This window comes from Lytechinus pictus, chromosome 14, assembly GCF_037042905.1.
Source record: "Lytechinus pictus isolate F3 Inbred chromosome 14, Lp3.0, whole genome shotgun sequence".
Classification (NCBI taxonomy): Eukaryota; Metazoa; Echinodermata; class Echinoidea; order Temnopleuroida; family Toxopneustidae; genus Lytechinus; species Lytechinus pictus.
In genome coordinates, this window is record NC_087258.1 from 25,057,993 (window position 1) to 25,083,042 (window position 25,050).

The window sequence follows — 25,050 nt, forward strand, 5'->3', positions numbered from 1 at the left end:
TATGTTTTTGCATCTTTTGTGTCAGTATTAAAACTTACAGTATTTTAAGTTTTGTAACCCCCCCACGTGAATGTCTTTTTTTTCTAATTAATTACTAGATTATATGAATGTGTGAGCCCTAAAACAGTTATGAGGGGGATATGAAATATTAAGGAATCTGTTTTATTTGATAAATTTTGTGATGTTTTTGCACCTTTTGTGTTAGTTATAAAAACTTACAGTATTTCAAGTTTTGTAACCCCACTCCCCCCATATGTGAATGTCTTTTTTTTCCTAATTAATTACTAGATTATATGAATGTGTGAGCCCTATAACAGTTATGAGGGGGATATCTGTTTTATTTGATAAATTTTGCAATTCTACATTGAAATCTATTTTGATTACATTTATTTATTTATTTATTTATTTATTTATTTATTTCTGATATTTTGAGAGGGTAGCCCATTCACCAATAAGTAGTGGTCTTCCATGGGGCCCTGAATAACAATAAACATATTTACAAAATGCATAACGTATGTACAGAATGTTACGGCATTAAGATTCACATTAGGATTTGAATGTAAAACGAAACATTAACAAACTTAGCAGCAAACAAAACGCAGACGGGCACTCGTTTGACGTATAATCAAATATTAATAAATCTAATTAACTAAGAACGACATCTTGAAAATACTGATAATATACACCAAATCATCAAGGTCATGCTAACAGAAAATACGCACAACAGTGGATGTTCCGCAAGTTATTTATAAATTACAAGTTCTTCTCAACATTCTCTTAAATGAAATGACAGAAGGAGCTGTTCTAATTGAATTATCAAGCTTATTCCATTCAAATATTGAAGATACAATTGGACTACACTTATAACAATCAGTGCGAAACTTGGGCACGTGTAAATATCCACTGTATCTCTGTCTGGTATGATGTTCATGTAGGTGCCCAATAAAAAGAGGGGTATATTGAAATTTCCAATTTGGTCTCTTGTCACTTGAATACCTACTTCAATAGTTCCATTGAAATAAGACCTTGCATGGTTTTGAACATGAATCAGGCTCATTCCGATTTCAGTGGAACCGACTGTATGAGGTACTCGTGTGAACATACCTAGGACACCATAAACCCATTCATATAACATTTGGTGTGTGTAGGTTTTTCAAAGATGAAATGTACATGTACAGCACACCCCTTAAAGGGGAACCCAGCCTTGGCCATAAAATGTTGTGTTGGGAAGGAGAAAAATAAATTAAACAAAATGGTGAAAGTTTGAAAGAAATCGGACAAGCAATAAGAAAGTTATAGCTATTTTAAAATTTAGATCACTAATACTATGTAGATTTCAAATTGGCAACTGGGTAAGTAAATTATGACAAGGGGCAAGGACAACTTTCCAATAGGCCATGTACTTTAATTATCAGGGATTTGTGGTTTTCTCCTAAAGTACCCATTCCCCTGGGGCAGTAATCTAAATATAACCCAGGTAGTATATTGTTTTATGTCCTCATGAAAGAAAAATATAATTTGAAATAAAACTTTTGGGAAAAATGACATTTTAGCCATAATATGTATTGGAGTACATGGAAGAGTAGTCCTTGCCTTACATCACTATGATATCCCATATGCGGCCAATTTGAAGTCTCCATGGGTATAGTGATTACCAATATTTACAACTTTAAAAAATTCATAACTTTCTTGTTGTTTGTCCAATATTGTTCAAACTTTCACCTATCAACTTGTCTGATTTTTCTTTTCCTTATAAAAAAACAAGTTTTTGTTTGGGTCGGATTCCCCTTTAAAAAATCCGACATTGTACACTTGCATACTCTACAGTCTACATGTACATGTATTTGTGTACAAGATCTGTGTGATGTTCCCAATATGTCTCGTGTATCCGTATGTCATTTATTACGAAAATGATATCGTGTTTATTTGCTGGTTCTATGCTATTCGTTTTCATTGTTTTATTATGTCTTGTCATTTTCCTACTACCAGCACAAGTTGACACATATACTATTTAAATACCTTTACTCCACAAAAAAAAATTATATTTAAAAACAAATGGGTTTGTGTTGAAGAGGAAAGCATTTTTTGTTGTCTCCTTGTTTTGGAACTTTCATTTCAGTATTTGTTAGGTGTAACCCTTATAGCTGCATGCAGATACCATTTTTAACAACCAAAATGATATATTAAAAAACTCCCACAAAGTTATTTCTGCCTTTGAATAATCATGCACATAATAATGATAACAATAGGCATTTTTATACAGTGCCATCTTTCTCGAAATAATCTTTTCTGAGGCATGCTTTTGATTATTACCCAGCTTTAGCTCGAGCTGCATGGCATGAGTACACTAAAAAAAGTATTTGTATCAGGCCGAAGACTCTTTGGCAGTAAAACATTTAAAAAGTTCAGAACACTGTGTTTAGAAAACACAAGTGTCGATTGAGCACACATCAAAGGTTCAACTGACATTTGTATTTACAGAATTCTCTCTCATATGCTATTTGCTTGTTTAGTCGTGTGAACATTATATTATTAGAAAGATTATATATTTCTGGGATTAATCAATGCTATTTTGGGGAGCTCAGGAAATCAGACAAATCAAATTCATGAGACATTCCACTGTAAGGGATACACATACAGGAAACACTCGGTTAAGGTACAAGAATTTTAGGATTTTCGACTTGAGCCCTTTCCCTCCCTTTCTCTCCCCCCCCCCCTCACTCTATTTCCCTCTACCACTTCCCCTCCAAAATTAATTGCTGATTATTGCTATGATTCATTTGTCACTAATGTCAGTTTCTAACCTTTTATTAAAGGGAAATCTCAACCTCACAATAATTTTTTTGTTCTCTCTCTTTTTTCTTCTTTTTTTTTCTTCTTTTTTTCCTATCTTTCTTTCATTCTCTCCCTCCCTCCCCCTCCCTCTCTCAACCACTCACTCTGTTTCCCCTCCCCCACTTCCACACCAAAAGTAATTGCGATTATTTCTATTATTAATTTGTCACTAATGTCCGTTTCAAACTTTAAAGGGGAAGTTCACCCCTACTTGTAGTTGGATTTTAAATAAAAGACAGAAATATATGAAAACATGATGGTTTTCTGAAAATCTATTTCAGATTTTCTAATTTTTGATTTTGTGATGACACATATCTGCATGTTCCCCTATAATGTACATGTACAGAGTGTCCCTTAAAAATGATACCGAGAATTAAAACCAGGCCATGGTGGGATTTGAACATACATCCCTTTTAACGCTCTGCCATGACGCTTTCAATGTACTCTGTGTAGCATATGTTTGATATGAAATGTATTTGTACTGTATGTTGTAAATAGTGCATGATGATTGATGTTAGAGAATGACTAACTCTTCAACCATGTTTATCTGAGACATATGCTCATGACCCGAATGTAGTTGTCATCATTAAAGACTGTCTATTATAAAAATGCTACATGCAGTGCTGCGTGACATTAAAGGGATGGTCCGGGCTGAAAGTATTTATAGCTTAATAAATAGAGTAGAATTCACTGAGCAAAATGCCGAACATTTCATCAAAATCGGATCACAAATAACAAAGTTATTGAATTTAAAGTTTAGCAATATTTTGTGAAAACAGTCGTCATGAATTTTCATAAGATGGGCTGATGATGTCACATCCCCACTTGTTCTTTTGTATTTCATTATATGAAATCAGGTTTATTCAAATTTTTTCCTCCAAGAACTAGAAAAATTGGATTGACAACTGATTTAGTGCATTAGATATTTATTGCTGCAACTTATTTCATTATAATATAAGGGAGACATATTATTCACACAAGTATGAAATAATGAAAAAATTATGATTTTATGTAATAACATAAGAAAACAGAAAGTGGGGATGTGACATCAGCCCACCTAATGAATATTCATGATGACTGTTTTCACAAAATATTGCTAAACTTCAATAACTTTATTATTTGATATCCGATTTTGATAAATATTTTCAGCCCGGACCATCCCTTTAATACATTATACATTTGATGAATCAAATAGTATTCATACTCAAAGATTGAACATGTACTTGTACAGTGTAGTACTACTGCCCAGCTTGATTGCACATTAAATGTCTTTACACTTCACAGTTTCTGCATGTTGTTACATGTACATATATGTGTTGTACATCTTTGTTATTTTATTTTTTTCCCATTACTAACATTGGCTATAATGAGATTGTAAGACTCGTGTTTTTCTATGTTCTATTTAATGTCCCAAAGTGTGATCATGTACTTATCATGATTACTGACAGTATTCATCCATAATTTCGTAAAAGGGGGGTGGGGGTGCAGAAATTCATGACATTTTGTGACAAGTGAAAACAATATAAAAATTGTCATCTCTTGGAAAAAGAGCTCCTACTCGTCATCGATTCATTTCAGATTAAGATTTTATTGATTTGTCTCCACACAAATTGGAAAATGTCACAACATTTCCATGGTGTGAGATGGCTTCTGCGTTGTCAATAGTGAGCAGAATGTGGGATGTAGAATGGGTTCATGTGCCTTGCTCAAATCCTCGCCTGGTAACTGGTTCCAAAAAATCTAGTGAGAAATGGGGAGTGCTATCGCTCGTAACCAGTATCCCAGATGACTGGCAAGGATTATAGATCTGCCTCTCAGACCTGCCAACCAGTACGTTTTTGCAACCAAAATACGGCAGTACGTTTTTTCTTTAAAAAATACGCTTTTACAAAATCGTAATTTATTGAGAAAAATCATCTCTACATCTCTCTACTTCATAAAACTGACACAAATATGGTTATTAGATCAATGTAATTTCAGGTAACTTGGTTTTTTTTCAATCATTTTGTTAAAACCAGGGTGAGGTATACACATGATTCAATGTTTGTTTTTCTTCTGCAAGAGCAGTGCGCATTTTAGCTTGCATGCAGCTTGATCCCCGCGATGAGTGAGTGTGCCACGCATTTTATTATGAAATACACTTCTTTGGGGAAAAATACAGTTTTTTTTTATCACAGTATACGGTTTTTCATTCCCAGAGGTTGGCAGGTCTGGCCTCTTGGTACTTCCATGTACAGCGCGTCCCAAAAAAAATGTCCCTCTTATATGGGGCTAAATTACTTCAAAAAATAAAAATTATTCTCCATGAAATGTATTTAACTAGGAAGCTCATCTCATGTTCTAACTTCTATAAAAATTTCATTGGTCTCGGATCAGTGGTTTTGAATACACAGTCTATTATGTAAAAGTGGTGCTTTTCAGCCCATTCCAAGTTTGCATGCATGCAGCACTACTGTGTGTTCTGCACTTTCTAGCATATCAACCCCCTTTGACCATTCTGACCAAGGAATTCCCTGATCTGACCAGGGAAATCTCCATGATCTAACCAGGCTCATCGAATCACTACTTTGAGCATGTTTAGAAGGGCAAAAACAATATTTGACAGCTCATTTCTTGTTTGAAAATGGGAGATGCACAATGATTAAGACAACGGGTCATGTCTGTTTCATGCCTAATTCATGCTTAATACTGCATTTTTTTGTTTTTATTGTTTTTTTTTTAGTTAATAAGCTACTGTGGTCAAGTTAATTCAATGTAACTTTTTAAAAGAAAAAAAGTCAAAATTTTCTCTGGTAAAGTTCCTTTTTCGCATAGGGTGTTTAACTTGCGGATTCCCCTTTAGTTTTGAGCTTATTTTACTCATCCATCATTCACATTTTCTTTCAAGTTGGTGCACTGATTCCCCTTATCAATCATCAAAAAACTTTAGTTTTTTTATATTTCTTGCCCTTCTGAACATGCCCAAGTTTATAATTTGATGAGCCTGGATATGATTAGGGAAATGTCCCTGCTCAGATCCTGGATGTGAAAATGGGGGTTAAAGGAGAAATATATTGATTATGAATATGGCCTTATTATGTATCAATGGAAAGGTCATGATGTGGGGATTATCATTTGGTCATTCAAAAATAAGGAAAGTAATACATATGGTGGAAAAAAAGCCAATTAAAAAGCGCTAAAATGCCTCTCCGAAATACGCCTCCCATCGGTCTCTGAATTGACTCAGATTTGATGACGTGTATGAGTGTACGAGAGACGTGATTGGCTCTCCCACGTCAAGCTCCACTTGCATGAAAAACCTGTTGCGAGGGTACGTTTTCTCCACACTGTCACTGAATACTTCGATCACGAAATGAAAGAAAACCCAGAAGTTTATCTAGATTTTGGATTTTCAAATTGATGATTTTGAAGATGAAGAGAATGATGATGAAGTTTCTAGCTCTAGTGACGTGGATGGAGGTATATTAGGGGAATTACATGTACGCCTATTATATGATAATGAGTCGGACAATTCAACTTGCATGCCGATTCGCTAACAACTCATGCAGCTGCTAGTGCTAGCTGCACGTACCGCGGGCCAAAATAAATCCATGAAAATGAATTCCAGCCTGACCATCCAGACAGTCTCCTCCCTCTGTCAATACAATTTACTCTAAAGAAGGAAAACAATGATATAACTATACTTACAAACAAGTGAATATATCCGAATCTAAAGGCAAATCAACTCAACGAATAGCAGCAGACGATATGCACCGACGATAAACTTCACGTGGCTGGGATAAATTGTCACTCGTTCTGTTAGATATAATTTCTACCTCATTATTTTGACAAAATTACGAAACTCGGGGAATTATTTATCTATATAAAAATATAAGAACACCTCGTACTATTTTTAGATTACGATAAAATCTTTTTTGAAGCAAAAAGTTGAGGTAAATTAAAATTAGATGTAAAAGATCATCCCCAACATGCGTAGCTCGTATGTGATTGTAAACAAACCATCACAAACACACATTGCTTGCTCGCCTTGTCTGAGAGAGTAGATGCACGTGTTGCACAGCTCTCAATCGGCATTTTGGATTACAGTTATATCATTATTTTCCTTCTTTAGAGTAAATTTTATTGACAGAAGGAAGAGACTCTGTCTGGATGGTCAGGCTGGAATTCATTTTCATGGATTTATTTTGGCCCGCGGTACATGCAGCTAGCACTAGCAGCTGCATGAGTTGGTAGCGAACCGGCATGCAAGTTGAATTGTCCGACTCATCATCATAGGCGTAATTCCCCTAATTTACCTCCATCCACGTCACCAGAGCTAGAAACTTCATCAATTTTCTCTTCATCTTCAAAATCATCAATTTGAAAATCCAAAATCTAGATTAACTTCTGGGTTTTCTCTCATTTCGTGATCGAAGTATTCAGTGACAGTGTGGAGAAAACGTACCCACGCAACAGGTTTTGCATGCAAGTGGAGCTTGACGTGGGAGAGCCAATCACGTCTCTCGTACACTTATACACGTCATCAAAAAACCCCAATTTCGCGGACGTAATTGTGCGTGTTTGAAGAAGAACTTTAAACTATCAATTAAGTGAGTTCCATCGGTCTCCATTATAAATGATGTACACCATCTTGTTCTTCTTATTTTCCCCTTTAATTTGATATATAATTCTTTATTTTTATGATTTTCAATATATTTCTACTTTAACATGCCATAGACAATGCAGATATGCATCAATGCTGCAAACTTGGAATGGGCTAAAATGCACCACTGTTACGTAACAGAGTGTGTATTCAAAACCGCTGAAGCGAGACCAATGAAATTTTCATAGAAGTTAGATCATGAAATGAGCTTTCAACTCATGAACATTTATTTGAGAATACTACCACATTTTAGAATTAATTCAGTCCTATGTCAGAGGGACATTTTTTTTGGGACGCGCTGTATATATGTATATTTTTTTCAATTCTTGGGCCCGTATTCTGAACTCGGGTTTAAATTAAACCACGGTTTAAAGTTGTGACCAGTTTAACTATGGAGAGCCTATTGGACCACAAATCCCTAACAGTACACATCCAATCGATTAACTCATATGACACCCAAATTGTTCATAAATGTCTGGGAATGATAATTTGGGGGTATTTTGAAGCATTTTTTTCTCATTATGAAAGCAAAAGGAAACAAAATAGTAAACATAAGATATATATACAATTTAGAAACATCATTTTTGAACTTTTGGCTACCCATAATTTTAGCGCGGAGTTACACCATGGTCTAAGTTAAACCCGACTTCAGAAAACGGGCCTTGGTTTCCTTTAATAGTACCCTTTTGTTCCATCTCTGATCCTTTATCTCTTTCTAAAATCAAGTCATGCATACATGTTTTGATTTATGCTCTCTTTCTCTACTTTGATTTATATTTTTATCTTCTTTACAGTTGCTATCGTGCAAAGCACCAAAAAATAAGTAAAACACCAACACGTGGGGAGCCAGCATTGCACCATCAAAGAAAACAAAATTAAGGAAAAATCTCAACAAGTCATCTTCCCCAGGCCAACTTGGACTGACCCGTCATTGCAGGGTCAAAGGTCATCCGGATCATTTGTCAAAGGTGAAAGATCATTCACTGAACCCTGGAAGGCAAATGCAGACAGGAGTCCTGCGAGAGGACTGCCTCTACTTTTCATTAAGCTTCTTTTGGGTAATCTATTATGAAACGGTAGCCAGTGTATTTCCACAGGAATTACATTTTTATGTCAAAAAACTCAAAATGTCAAGGGAAAACTAATGTTTACCTCTCTGTTCATTTTTTTTTTTCAAATCACTTTCCTGAAACGTGTTATGTTCCAGTGCAGTACGCAAAGAGACAAACTTAACAAATCAAAATAAATCAGGCCAACCATAATGAATATGGTTTTAAATGTCATTATTATTATTGTTGTTATTAATCATTCATATAATTATTGTAAGTGATTACTATTCATTATAATTGATAATACTATTGTTGAGAACAGTACATATTCATTTACAAAAGGGCTCAGAAAATAGAGAAAAAGCAGTTTCCTTTTAAAACCTCTTAAATCATAAATGTATGCTTCCGATTTGAAGCAGTTCACTTTGGGACTGAAATCACAAAATGATTTCCATTTCATTCAAACTGGGACAAATTAGGAAAAACATTTTTACTCATGCAATCCAAGCAAACATTACAAATTACATCTTGACTTTCAAGTAAGTCCCACATATTGGCAATTGGACTTGCAATCAACTTTTCTTAGCATTAAATATTCAGTCATGGACACTTTTTCAGCTCATCTGACTTTAATACAATAAGGACCTTTTTGCAATAAACTAGTGATGTGCTGGACATTGCCAAAATGAGTAGGGAATTGTAGAATTCATTAGCATTCTGTTAACCATCAAAGCTGAAATCAACCCGTAGATACTTGTGTAGGCTCTCTGCTGAGTGTCAGAAAGGATTAAATCACATGGGTGTATTAAACGTCTTTTTCGATTCTCAATGGAAGATTTTGCAGTTGTTTGGGCTTAAATGAAGTCCTGGTGGATGTTTCATGAAGCTGTTCGTAAGTTGAGAGCTACTTTAAGAACGACTGGTGATCCTTTCTTACGCGCTTAATAATCACCAAAGAACATTAAATGGTGAATATCATTTACCACAAGAATGATCGCCAGTCGTTCGTAAAGTCGCTCTTTACTTACAAACAGCTCTATGAAATGGCCCCTGGGCTATTTTATGCATTAGTATCCCAGTCATTGACTGTGTGCGCACATACACTGCAATGAAAAATCAGCAAACAACATTTTTGAACTGTCATGGATGTTAAATGCGGCAACTCTTTCGGACAAGAGGAATTAATGGTCATTGTCCTCAAATAAAAAAATATGAATATCTAATTATCTATTAATATGCAGAGAACAACTCAATTTCACTCCATAAGTTAAAACAATGATATTACCGAATTTTTATATACATGTAGCATTGATAGCAAAGTGATGTCCTCTGTTATGAGTCTACTTTATATAAGAAGTTTTGGGTATCATTTTTAACTAGCTGAAAATGCATATATTTCACACGTTGACATTAACGGTAGGTTTTTTTTTTCTTTTCTTTTTACATAACCTTCTGCCCTTCCATATTCAAAGCATTAACATCAATTCTTTATTTTCTGAGCCCTTTTTAAAAGAAATTTGTTGTAATTTGTAGATTGTAGCGCATATATTTGTAATAAATAAATCAATAAAAAAAGAATATGAAACAAATTTGTGGTTATATTACAGCGAAAAAGAGAAAATTTTTAGCTACGTTATTCGGTGTATAGCAGTTACAACTTGTTATTTAGAAAATACATGTACATGTTATTTAAATAAGAGAAGAGAAATTTAAGCATGTATGTGAATTGTATGTATATATTCTCCTTTAAATCTGCAATCCAAATAACTATATGTAAAGTGTCTTTTGTTTTAGTATATTCAATGTTAGATTTGTATCTTCAACGAAAAGAATATTGTATATTAAGTGTTGAATTCTCAACGCCACCCCTATTATAAATTGGTGAAAAAATATGTTTGAGTAATTTTTATTGCATAATTATATAGTATGTGTTGCTGTATGTAGCAAGTATGCAAATTATTTAGTATCGTGTATTTTAGATAGATTATTACCATATATTAAGTTGACTCTTTCAAGGATTGTTTTGTTTCAAAAACTTCACACTTACACAAATTCATTATACATTCATGGATTTTCTTTCACTTTCTATGATCAATGAGAAACGGTATGTATGCCGGCCGTTTCTTTCCTTTATGTAATGCGTAAGTGCAATAAATGCAGAATGGAATGAATGAATGAATATTGAGGAAAAAAAAACAAGGTATTTTAAAGGCACTCGTCATTAGGATGAATAAGGTATGTACATTTCTGCTTTGGCCAATTCTATTGGTAGATTTAAGAAGAGTACAATTTGCAAGTAAGCTTTGATACCAAATATGTACAATATATGGTCTTTATTCACCCCCTCTCCCATTTGTTAAAACTATTATAAAATCTGATTGCATTCAAAATGGCCTCAACAGCCTTTTTTTCTCAGAATTTTTTTCTAACATTGCTAAGCAAAATGACTTTAATAACTCTTTGCCCTCATATTAATTTCAAAACAATTTCTGTCAATTTAGACTTCATTGTTGCACAATCATATTGATATAGAATGGAATTTGTATTCACATCTGTCGATGCAGACAGCACACTTATAAACTTTAGGCTGTGCATATATATATATATATATATATATATATATATATAAGTGAGTTTTGATTATGTGAATTAATTTTTACACCAAAATTACCATGCAAACTTAACAAAGTATGATTTTACCTGTACTTTGTGTTTTGAAGAAATTTATTTTTAAGTGTTGTTCGCTCAAGTGGTTCAATCGACATTCCATTTTCCTTGTAAAATCCATAAAGACAATATTAATATTGCATGCAACAAAACATCTCCGGAACAACACCTTATTTATTAGAAAATACATGTCATGAATTTTTTAAATTTCATTCATTCAATTACTCCCACATCATATCTGAGGAAGTATTTATTAGAAAGTACATGTGTCGAGTATGGATAATTGAACATTAATTAACAACTTCTCATGTTGCTGCCTGTATGTAGGGAAATGTACTGTTGAAAGTTTCAGGTATTTAATGAGATGTGATGTCATCTAAAATAAATCAAACTGAATGTGACTGGAATGTGATCAAAGAAACACCTTATTAAGTTTTGTTCAAATTACAACCAACGAACGTAGAGGGCGTCAAAACTTGTAGGCTACACTGCCGTTGTTGCTGCCCTCTATTTTTGTTGATTAAAACCATTCATACAGGAATTTGAATTTGTTGTATTGTCCATCTGGTCTGAATGAACCATTATTATTGCAGTTGGTGGAATACAGAGTCGTATTGTCATGGGCCACCCATTCACAAAGCAGCATAACTGTTGTACTGTCCATCTGGTATGAATGAACCACTATTTTCTTTGTAGTGGAGATATGTAGTCATTGGCACCGGTTCACAAAACCATCAGAATTAAAGTTAGCCTTCATCACATAACACTATATGGTATGCATGTAATGAGCAAATCGTTACAGACACAAGTGGTAACTAACTGAAAGAATACCTAGATGGGACTTACTGGAAATTTAATTAAATGTGAAGAAAAGTCATACTAACATTCCATCTCAAACTGTTGCTTTGTGTGATAGAAAATTTAGCATTGCTTTATTTTGTTTTCACTCATGTATAAAGGTAAGTAATAAACATGTATACATATATATTGAACATAAAAGAAAGATGATATTCTAGAGGTAAATATAAGTTTGAATTGGTGGAAATTGTGTCAAGTTCTGTCCTTGGTTTGATTTTGATTTTTCCATTGTTTAATTTTGTTGCTCGATGCTAGGAATTTGATTTGATATTTCAAAGAGGTTTGGTTGTTTCATTTTCCGTGTTAACCTTGGATATTGTAATTTCATCATTTTTTAGGTCAGGTAATGGTTTTGCTTTATAATATTTGTGTGTAGCAGACATGCAGTTACATCGGAAGCTTACCATTAAAAGATAAAAGCCTACCCAAGGTTATAGATTACCCATTAAATATATCAGCAAACTAACAAATAACTGTTTAAAATTGAGTTGCTATGGCATATAGTACATTGGAACTTCTATACTAAATGCACGCTATGAATCCACATGAATGATGAGTGTTACCCGTGTTTTGTGAATTCTGGCCAAGTTATTAAAATAATTAATTGATATCATAAATAACGACAATGTCACATATTCCTTGTACATTCAGCCACTAGATCTGGGGCTCTCTCTCAAAAATTGAACATCCGACATTTACTCTCATTGTATGCTTTATGCCTAATAAATGGAAAAATCAGACAAAAATTATTTGATGAATCTTGAAAATACCGAAAAAATGACATTAAATATCTTTTTGTGCTGAAAACAAACTTTTTTATGAGTGTAGGAAGTTCCAAATTCTAAAATTCAATAAACAATTGTATCCCCCTCCCAATATTATATAATAAAAATTTCACTGATGAATGCTGAAACTGCCCTTGATATCTTATCTTCCTTGTAAAAGATACTCTGCTTGGAAGGTGACATTTAATTGAAATATTAAGCTTGTATTGAGTTGTTTCCCTGGTATTCAATTTAGTATTAATGTTGTATCTTTATATCTTGATGTACAATAAAAGTAAAAGATAATATAACTATTATAAAAACAACAGATGTTTAATGGGTAGCTTCCACATTTGCAGTGAAAAAATTATTTGTTCTAGAAAAGTCACCATTCGTATAAGTAAACAAAAAATTAAATGTATATTGTATTTGTGTTACATGTTAATAAACATGATTGTGATGAAAAATTGGTGTGTTATTATTCGTAGTTTGCGATTGAATTCGGTTCTTTAATTTATCAGCTACGTACTATTGTTTAGTATGTAGCAGAGATACCAGTCTTCAGGGTTTTGCCTGATTTGAGACTGACAACTTCCCATCTCGGGAAAGGACTTTTAACATGTTCTGGCTTTGAGGTGCAGTGAATAAAACTGACTGCCATCCCTGTATATAGTTAATAAGAATATCATGTAGCCTATACGTATTGGCGTAGGCGACATTTTTGCTGTTTTGCTAAGTGCAAGCAACGTGTCTGATATGGCAAGACTACAAACAATAGCTGATGCACCCCTGTATTTCCCCTCTCATCTCACTAGGAGTTTTCTTATTTTTGACGAATGTCTGGTGGCAGTTTTTCATATGAAAAACCAGCTCTGAATCATAGTTGTTAAAAAGGGACAACTAAAGCACAAAGAGGGTTTAGAGGTACGTTGTAGTCTTGCGGCATCAGACACAGCGTTGAGTGTAACAGCAATATAGCTGCAGCGTCCGCTTATTTTATGGGCTAGGAATCATGCTGATGGTTGATAGTGTACCGGTATATTCACAAATAAGTTGGTGAGAGTGCATTTTTTTATCATAAAAATATTTATATAATTGGCCTATGCAGAAGAATTGAATAAGAAGGGAGGGGTGGTTTGGGCGAGAGATGAGAGAAGCTCGGGAGACAGAATCGGAGCATCGATGGACATTGAGAAGTGTATTGAGAGACAAGATAGTATCGGGTATTGAATAAGAAAGGAGGAATGGGTGGAGAGAATTGGTAGCTCGCAACAGGAGACAGAATCGTAGCACTGATGGACAATGAGAAATGTATTGGGAGACAAAAGAGTGTGAAATGTGCGTGAGGGGGGGGGCGGGTAGCGATCAAAGAGGCCAAAACATTGGAGCGGACAATTTTCCGTCAATTTTCTGTCTCTGTTCTGTAAGTTTTGATCCCTCTTACGCGATAAAGTGCGAGACAGGACATTTTGGTTAATGGTGGACAGTGAGAAATACATAGATTAGAGAGAGGGGATGGTGGAGCATAGATTGTCAATGATCGAGAAATTAAGAGAGGTGAGAAATGTGTGAATTATAGAGAGGGGGAGTTAGGAAAGGGTTAATCCCGGGGGTTACACCCAATTAAACCTACCAGACAGCATTAAGGGCCGGGTGAAATCACAGGAATCCCCCGGAGGAATCCACAAGAGGAATGAGAATAGATTGGGATGAGAGAAAGAAAGTGAGAGAGGGGGTGGAAGATTAACTATTACTATTGTTATTTTCATTATTATCATTATTTATACTATCGTAATATCTTGTCTTAGCATCTCAATCTCACGAATATTAATTGCGCATGCGCGAAAGATTGGTAAAAATCAAATTTGGAGCTTGTTTCTCGGAGGATGAAACACTCGTACACTCCTTTACCAAACGGAATGGAAAACGACCCTGAGGTGGCATTTAGTGTCAATCGGAGAGACATCGAATCGACGGAGAATCATTGCAAGATGACGAATGGAAATGGAATCGAACCCAAAAGGATGAGATACCCATTTTGCGTTGTTTGGACGCCAATCCCATTTCTAACGTAAGTACGCATTACATTAGTCCCATACGCTGAAATATTTGTAGTTATTGTACGCTGTCGCTGTTCTCAACAAAATAATAATTAAAGAAGAAAATAAAATAAATTTGCCGGTATACGTGGGGATCTGGGGGTGAGGGAGTAAAATCTTAGAGCGAAAATGTGATGGGGCTGTGACAGGAAGAGGGGGAGAAGAAAAAGCAGATGGGGGCCTATTTTAGAGTCGAGATAAATTAATTACAATTTTAGTTTACACACACAAAAATAGAGTGCAATCATAATCCTAGCCAGGAGGCTCCTAGAGATTAACGTCATATCACTGACGAGTGGAATATTTCTGGTATTCCATGAAAGAAAGTCATCCAATAAAATTATGATCATCTATCCCACTCCTAGGCCTAGCAATCAAATAGAGGGAGAACTTTTATTAAACAAGTCATCACATAATGGCATCATATCACTTCATTTGGTTGTTGACAATGACATCCGATGTAGTTCATTATGGCGTCATTGAGTGCTCTTATACTGTGCACAGCATACTTTCATTGTACGCGTTGTACATTTCACGCATTCGCGCATGTGCACTGTTGAATATGCTCTCATACTCGACGGCAAATTTTGTAAAGGAGCCTATGGCTATGGGATATTCGTCAGATTTTGGTCCTTTTTAGGGATATGCTCTGATACTGCGCAGGCAATTGATTCAGACCAAAATACGCATTTTTAATGTATTGCCAAAACGCTCTATATAGATAATTGTCATTTTATTCTTCATATTTTTCTTAATGTATCATCTACATGTACATGTAAGTTTGCTGGAAATCTGTTCTTGGTGTAAACAGAGACCAAATAAGTGTAATTTTATATAAGAGACTGATTTGTACTTTATTTCAATCTGTAGGTGGTTATTCCCTTTCATCGGTCACATGGGTATTGCAACATCACAGGGAATCATCAGGGATTTCGCTGCTCCATATTATGTATCGGTAAGTGAAGCAAATCACAACCATCCATACATCTATTGACATTTCGCTGCTTCCATTTGTCACACATACTGCAAAAATTTGATTGGATAGTGTTTCACAAAGGAGTAAAGTGTTGCCTGAAGCCTGCTTTTAATTGTGGTAAATTTATGAATTATCTTGATAATAAATTTTTTTTTCTTCACTATTTGAATTAATTTCAGATACTAGTAAAGTATTTCATGTAATATGTGTTTGAAATATGAAATATTGTTGCCGGTATTTTAAGAAGTTTGGTTCCCCATTCCTCCCAAAAGTGCATACCATCATTTCACATCATTAAGATTATATGAGATGTGTGTGCCCTAAAACGGTTATGATGTGAAGGATATAAGCTGCATATTTGTTTATTGGATCAATTTACTGATTTTACAACAAAATTATTTGTAAATTTTAATCTAGCATTTAATTTTGCAACTAAAAAAAATCCAGCCAAATGAAGTTCTAGTCTGTATTCTTTTGCAGTAAAATGGAATTGTGAATATTTCTACAAGAATTGTCATGCTATATATAAAATTTGTTCTCTTGAATTTACTCAATTTCACTAAATTTTCATCATTTTAGGAGAATGACATGGCTTTTGGCAGACCTACCAAATACTGGATTCTGGAATCATCGCAGGCCAAACCAGGAACATGGGATACATCTGTACATGAAGCCTCAGAGGAATATAAAAATAGAATGGTAAGTTTCATCATAACAATGGTAGGTTAAATCATAGAAGAATAAGAAGACAGAAAAAAAGTAACGTGAGAAGGAGAAGAGGAAGAAGATAAAAGAATACAAAGAAGAAAATAAAGAAAGAAGGAGGTGAAAGAAGAGGAGTAGGAGGAGATGGAAGAGAAAAGCTAAAGAAAAGAAGCGGAAAGGGAAATGGAGAAGAAAGAGAAAAAATGAGGATGGGAGGGAGAGGAGAAGAAAGGAAATTGAAAAAGATTAAAAGTAATAAAGACGAGATGAAGAACTTGAAATAGAAGAAACGGATGAAAGATGAGAGAAAGAAAAATGGGGACGTTGAGACTATCTTTGATCCTAGTAGGTCTCCAGTTTCTTTCTCTAATGATGGGCTCAGACCAGGACTAGTACTTTGAGACCATAACTCGGACTTGGACTTGCGTGTTAACAACTCAGTCTTGGACACAGCACTGCTATTCTATGACAACATACATGTATAAGCTAACGTTTCCAAACTTTCTTCATTCCATTATTTTCATTTTATCTGCAGCATAATCTCTTTTGCGACAACTGTCATTCACACGTTGCGATGGCTATGAATCTTATGAAGTACAGAGGTAGTACATCATGGAACATGGTTAAACTTTGCTTTCTGATGCTCATTTATGGAAAATATGTTGGGTTAGTTATCTTTTGTCACTCTCTATTTGGATATATTTCCACTGGCCCGTATTCTGAAGTCGGGTTTAACTTAATCTCAGGTTTAAAGTTGTGGTTTAAGTGTGGATAGCCAATTGTTACATAAATCATTAATGGTACAGATATCATATTTCAGCTCATATGGCTCTCAAATCATTCATGATATGTCTAGGAAGTATAAATAGATGATTGTCTTCACCATCTATGAATCAGGAAAGTGCACAGTAAACATAAGAAACGTACAACTTAATAAAAATTTTGACATTTTTGACTTCCCATAATTTTAGCACAGAGTTAGACCATGGTCTAAGTTAAACCTGACTTCAGAATACGGGCCACTGGGTCTACATTCGCTTTGTTTACTTTCCATTTGGTCTCATCCCACATGGCCTAATCCAAGTTCGTCTACAACCAGTTTGTGTAATAAGCATTTGATCCAATTACCATTTACTTTTTAGCCCATTTCCTATTTTGATCCATTGCAAGCTAGGCTACACCGATTTTGTTGTCTAAACCCACATGGTCTGGACTGTATGATTAGATAATTTATTTATTAACCAAATTGGTGTGTGTGGTTGGATGAAACAAATAGTCATCTGACCAAGAGCAAAATAGCCAGTAGATGAAGTGGGCATCAGATCATCTGGGGTGGTATTCTGAGATCCATTTTATCTCAGATAAAATAAAATATTTTTTCTCCGTTAAAATCAGTGAGATAAAATACCCTTAAAATCTCTCCGAATTGGTATTCTGAGAACAATTTTATCTCCATTTTATCTCTGTAAGACACACCTATTTTTTAATCAATATCCAATTAGAAACGCGCTTTTATAGCTCTCTCATATCACTCAACCAATGGAAATCCATTCCACTAGGAGGTGTGACGAAGGAGTGAGATTGCGTCAATTTATTGACTTCAATACGCTTGAACTATACGCTTGCGCGTCTTTACAGAGATTTCTTTTTAACAAAACTGGAAAATCTCTCATTTTTTTTCGAAGTCTATATCGCATCTTTTCAAGCATCATTTCAAAAACAATATTAGTCAAGAAAAGTCTTATGAAATGCTTCCTGATTGTACAGGAATAACTTTAAGGTGCTGTTCTCAATGAATATATCATATTTGTCTCACCTGCATAGCAGAGTGAGACTATAGGCGCCGCTTTTCCGACGGCGGCGGCGACGGCGGCGGCGGCGTCAACACCAAATCTTAACCTGAGGTTAAGTTTTTGAAATGACAGCATAACTTAGAAAGTATATGGACCTAGTTCATGAAACTTGGCCATAAGGTTAATCAAGTATTACTGAACATCCTGCCTGAGTTTCATGTCACATGACCAAGGTCAAAGGTCATTTAGGGTCAATGAACTTAGACCATGTTGGGGGAATCAACATCAAAATCTTAACCTAAGGTTAAGTTTTTGAAATGTCATCATAACTTAGAAAATATATGGACCTAGTTCATGAAACTTATACATAAGGTTAATCAAGTATCACTGAACATCCTGCATGAGTTTCACATCACATGACCAAGGTCAAAGGTCATTTAGGGTCAATGAACTTTGGCCGAATTGGGGGTATCTGTTGAATTACCATCATAACTTTGAAAGTTTATGGATCTGATTCATGAAACTTGGACATAATAGTAATCAAGTATTACTGAACATCCTGTGCAAGTTTCAGGTCACATGATCAAGGTCAAAGGTCATTTAGGGTCAATGAACTTTGGCCAAATTGGGGTATTTGTCGAATTACAGCCATAAATTTGAAAGTGTGTTGGTCTAGTTCATAAAACTTGGACATAATAGTAATCAAGTATCACTGAACATCCTGTGCGAGTTTCAGGTCACATGATCAAGGTCAAAGGTCATGTAAGGTCAAAGAACTTTGGCCACGTTGGGGGTATTTGTTGAATTGCCATCATATCTCTATAAGTGTATTGGTCTAGTTCATAAAACGTGGAAATAAGAGTAACCAAGTATCACTGAACATCTTGTGCGAGTTATAGTAGTTTTCAAAATCAGCACTGCTGCTATATTGAATCGCGTGATGCAGGTGAGACGGCCAGAGGCATTCCACTTGTTCTTAATTTTCATGCCAACATTTGGAGTTAATTCACCTAGAAATATTGACAAAATCAACGTCACGGAGATAAAATAGCCCTTACCCTCTTTTAAGTTTATTTCATTTTTTTCTTCAAAGTAACTTGGGCGCAAGCACATCACCCGCGTTGCAATGGCCAGATACGTGATGGGTATGTCTACGCAGCCACTGCTCTGTTGCGTATCATCATAGATACGCAAGATAAAATTTATACTCAAGATACAATTTTAAATTTTATCTGAGAGATAAAATGTCATCTCAGAATACCAATTTCATTTTAAGAGATAAAATAAAATATTTTAAAGATGAAATGACCTCAGAATACCGCCCCAGGGCATTAGTCTACATGAAAATCAGATGCCTTTCAGACTACAACAAAATTCCTTCATTCAGGGAAATAGGTGGGGCTAAGAGGAGTCTTGGCCAAATGTGACACAATTTACTTGTTTCTAAACCAAAGGATGATTACTTGTTGAAGGTCCATTTTGAAATCCATGTTCAACCATGGTGTTCACCTTGTAATGACAGAGGTCACCCCACCCCCCCCCCCTCCACCCTCTCCCTGGTATGTTTCTCTGTATGAAAACAAAATTTGTCCTAAAAAATGTAGGATTTAGGCATAACGGATTGATGTGAACTTTTTTCAAAATTAATTCAAGATTATCTACAATTTACCTGCTCATATGTCTTGTACAGATGATATCCACTGTTGTCTTTCTGAAATTATTTTGTCTCCCTTCTTTTCTTTCTTTTCATCTTTGCAGATTTGGTGGATTTTTAAAGACGTGGCTGCCTGCAGTTATCCTGTATGGGACTATAATCACACTTGTTCTTGTCTTTATTTAGATCCCTAAATGCATATTGTTTACAGTTTTCATGGAAAATTTGCCCCATTTTGATTTTTAATCTGTAAAAGCTGATACCAATTGCGCAGATTTATGACCGGTAGATATTGTGTAATGCCACTGGAAATTGCAGTATGGTTAGTTTCAAAATCTCACTTTCCCTGGCCCGACAGTTGTCGGAGGCTAAGCAGGCTTGGCCGAAGAATTTCTCATGGGTTCACCAAGTATGCTTTCCTCCTCAAAAAACCTCTCTCTATTACAGGTATTTCCAATGCCTTTTTTTTTCCTTTTCATTCTCAGATTTGATGGGATCAGCAAAAAAATAATTATTCCCCTTGAAAGCTGATCAATGCACATATGACTGTAACTACCCCGCTCTGACTCTATCAATCTCTATTTTCTCTCCTGCAACTATATATATTTGTCTCATGTACAGTAGTTTGAATGTCTTTTCATTACTACAACTGCAACCGATGCAGGGCCATCATATATATTTGTGTACATGTGTGTATATTCATGGTATGCTACAAGATTAAAAAGTTCCAGTATGTTTTACTGTAATTTATCTGTGATAGGAAGTGACTGTTTTCCCAGTTATAAAATCTTGAAATTCACAATAGTGTCACCATTCTGAAATAGTTAATAGCATTAGTAAATGTATTATGCAGCCGTAAGTCACCTTCATACCAAAATCCAGAGCTGCATCTTTCACAATCCTGCATTTATGCTTTCATCACTAATCCTCACAGAGAGTACCAAAGTGATGACGTCACAAATTGCATTTCAGCGTTTTTGATACCATATTCTGGTAGAGCATGATGAAAAGCAACCACTTCCAAAATTTTGTGAGAATCGGTCCATGGGGGCCTGAGAAATGACCTCATGAGTGCATATTAGCCCCATTGAAGTAAATGTATTATTGACCTGGTTCCTAACATTTCGATCCAGACTATTACATTGACTTCAATGGGGCTAATTATGCATTCATAAGGTCATATCTTGGGGCCCCATGGACCGATTCCCACCAAATTTGGGTTGTGGGGTTGTTCATCATGCTCTACCAAAATATGGTATAAAAAAACGCTAAAATGCAAAGAGTGATGACGCTTCGGTACTCTATTCATCATAGACAATGCAATGGAGAGTATAGAATAGCGACTGTGAAAGACGCTTATTGCATTTGAATCCTGTTTTTAAGTCAACTTCAAGCTTTATTATTTCATTCACTTAGCTTATTGGATAAAGATTTTGTTGTTAATATATTACAAATGAGATCACTGATATGTTAATATATATATATATATATATTTGATGCCCACTTGTCGATGCAAGAGGAAAACTGCTGGGATTAGCATTATATATTGTTTTATTTTATTACATCAATACAAGAATTTTCTTTTTCATTTTCATGTTATTTTCCCATTCTCTCATTTTCTCTGTCACTTCCATTTTATATTGTATCTTTCTTAACCATGTCCCTTTTCCTTTGATTCAATCTCCTTGCATTTTTTTATGAAAAGTTCCCAACACATTTCCATACATAGCTACTGCATGTATTGTTCTGTATAAATTGAATTCATCCGATCATGCTTCTGTATTCTTATTATCTGTAAATGAATAAATAAATATCTACTTAGAGTGACTTGGACAGCAAGGTAATAATGTCCATGTTAAAGGTTCACCGTCCCCGGATTCAGAGGGCGCTGCTTGACATACGTACGCACTGCGGACGGCGCAAGCTGCCCATTGACACCAATGTTATCATTAGTTGTACATGCAAATGCCATGTTCCGAATGCCGGAACTCTGACGATTCTCAGTTTGCATATGCTTCGGCTGCTGTTCAAACATCTTTGCAGGTTGGATCCGCCTCCTTCTGCTGCGTGAAGTGACGTCAGTAGATATTGGACCAGTGCTGATGTAGCCAAAAGCAGCGTAACGTATACATGTACTGTGTATATGTGTACATGCTCAGTGCATGACTGGCTTTTGATTGACAGCTGCATGCAAATTACGTCGATGATCGTTATGAAAATGGCGGCGAGTACACAACCGTGCAACTGAATCCGTGGACGGTGGACCTTTAATAAACATATAGTCACAAGACTAAATGCTGATATATGTATGTACACATGGTGGCTTAGGAAATGCTCCAGGGCAAATGCTATTCTACTATGAAATACATTTATTTTCGAAGCTTTGCTAATGTTCTCAAGGTTGCATTTTCTGGCTGTAGTCTTTACTGAAATATTATTTTCTTTATGTATATTTCAAAACATTTACAAAACCTGTTTAATATCAATACTGTGAGTTTGAGTTAATTTGAACAGAGTAAAATTCAACATTGGCATAATCAAGTAAATTTAATATTAACAACAAAAAAGGTCTGGGATCTTTAAATTTGAATGTGAATGGATAGGTTGATATTGTTATTATCCAACTTAAAATTTTATTTTATTAATTTTTTGGATAATGTATATTATGTCCCAGTTTGCATGAGGAACCTGCCTGTATCAAAATAAAGTATATATATATATTCCTTGAGGAAATCATACATTTTTGAAGCAGAAAATTGAAATATTGGTAATGCCATATTCATTTATTAACATATGAAATAGAAAATTGTCTTGTGAAATCGCACCACCCATTGAGACGCATTCATGTTTTGGGGACACATTACACAAATAAACAACTATTTCAGTGAAGTTTTCATTATTTTGCTTAGTTAGTTTGACTATTTTCACTTAATTCATCTTATTTTGTGGACTAGATTTTCCTTGCAACCATCAACAATGCACTTGGGATTCTCATGTTGTTGCAAATGAAATATCAAACCCGTTTTATAACCTGTCTATGAAAATACCTTTATTCTCCAGCATAAATATGTAAATTTGTTAATCGAACTACTCATACATTGCACATTATTCGTTTAATTTTTGAGATTTTTTTCTTACATTTTGGGGTCAGGTTTTATCAAAATCATTACTTTCTTCTAGATCAGTATTGGAGCATGTAGATCGGACGTGGGTACTTACATGTATGTATTTATTAGATTTACACTACTTCTTGTAATCTATGTACTTTCAAGATACATTTTGTGTTTTACCTCTGTAACTATGTTTTATACTTCAATTTTTAGAGATAAAAATCAAAATAAACTTAGGAATAAGGGTGTGAATTTCATGATGCAAATATTTTTAGAAGAAAAAATATAAAAACAGGGTACCTTATTTGGATTAGATTTATGAAAATGATTTTTTTTATTTAATACTTCTTGATTTCATTCTATTTCTGAACTTTGTGTATTCTATGCATCAAAAAATGATTATGATATTTATTGTATAGTGTAGACACCCTATGGCAGCTGCCCTATGGTCATGAATTGTGAACTTTGAATAAGAAATCAATTATTGATAATTTATCACTTTTGTGTACATAGAAATTTGTATCAGCACTTTCCTATTTTGTTCAATTCACTTGATATTGATTTAATATTCCCTAGACGTTGTGTGTAATACCTCTGTCACATTTTATACCTCAATAGCCCAATTATACCTCGTTCACATTAACTCTACGGTGGCCATACAGCGAGTCAAAAACAGCTGTTTTAACATTTTAAAAGATAGTTACATATAGGTGGTTTGAATAAGAATGAATGAAATGTCTGTTTTCGACTCGCCGTACGGACGCCGTAGAGTAAATGTGACTGAGGTATAATTGGGATTCTTGACAGATTTACAGTGTATCAATTCGATGCGATCGAAGAGACACGATGACTAGAATCCAATTTATTTTCCATTACTTTTAAACAGTATAAATAGTAATCTTGCAGATGGAGTATCATGTGAATTTTGAACATTTTTTTAATTATTATTTTCAAAAGAAACTTATATAAACTATTCTAAAAACGATTCGTAGTCCATATGTGGCAGGGGTTTGCTGCTACATAGTAGTGCAATTATGGCTCGTTTGGATGATGAACATATACAACTTGTTTATTTGCAATTTTGAAATTTCATATTGTTATATAGTAAATATAAGATGACATCAATATATCATTCTTTATGTTTTTTCTAATTAAATGTGTGAATGTTACATGTACTTGGTGGAGAATTATAGCAATGAAGATGATGATGATGGTGATGGTGGTGATGATGATGATAGCAATGTTTGTGAAGATGATTGTGAAGATAATAGTGATGATATTGATGATGATCTTCTTCTCGGGTCACTACACGAGTCCTGTCCAGTGCTACCAGATCTGGCTTTGGGGTCAAAGGACTCCAGGGGCCAATTTCATAAAGGACTTGCAACTGTTGTAACTTTGCCATTATGGCAACTGCCACGGAATCCTTGATTCTGATTGGCTGTTGAGCCCTGTTACCATGGTAGTTGCCATTATGGCAAAGTTACATCAGTTGCAAGTCCTTTATGAAACAGGCCCAGATATTTGGCAGTGCATGGCTCTGGTAAAAAGGGGGCAGACGAGAAGGTGTTGCATCATATGGCCATTCCTCACTTGTACCATGGACCTTTGTAATAGGTCCATGCTTGTGTAGTGGGGTGATGGTGGTGATTATGATGGAAATGATGATTCTGATGATTACGATGATGATGATGATGATAATGATAAAAATGGTGATGGTGATGATGATGGTGGTGGTGATGATGATGGTTATGTTGATGAAGATGGTGGTGATGATGATGATGACGATTCCGTGATGATGATGATTCCATGATGGTGATGATGGAGATGATTCCATGATGGTGATGATGGTGATGATGGAGATGATTCCATGATGGTGATGATGATGATGATGGTGG

General features: G+C 34.9%; 2 protein-coding genes across 2 annotated transcripts in view; both read left to right on the forward strand.

The window, feature by feature from the left end:
* LOC129276878 (vesicle-associated membrane protein 3-like) overlaps nt 1–13,282 on the forward strand; it is a 29,432-nt gene extending 16,150 nt beyond the window's left edge. Inside the window, exon 5 of the mRNA XM_064109177.1 lies at nt 8,272–13,282. Coding sequence (XP_063965247.1) covers nt 8,272–8,300 — 29 coding nt within the window. The 3' untranslated portion in view covers nt 8,301–13,282. The remainder of the gene's footprint in view (nt 1–8,271) is intronic.
* Nucleotides 13,283–14,647: 1,365 nt separating this feature from the next.
* On the forward strand, nt 14,648–24,279 carry LOC129275651 (transmembrane protein 222-like). The gene is made up of 5 exons (XM_054912156.2): nt 14,648–14,886; nt 15,785–15,869; nt 16,470–16,589; nt 17,131–17,261; nt 20,147–24,279. Exons 1-5 carry the CDS (start codon nt 14,702–14,704, stop codon nt 20,226–20,228), a joined length of 603 nt encoding a protein of 200 aa, XP_054768131.2. The 5' UTR covers nt 14,648–14,701; the 3' UTR covers nt 20,229–24,279.
* The last annotated feature ends 771 nt before the right edge of the window (nt 24,280–25,050 follow it).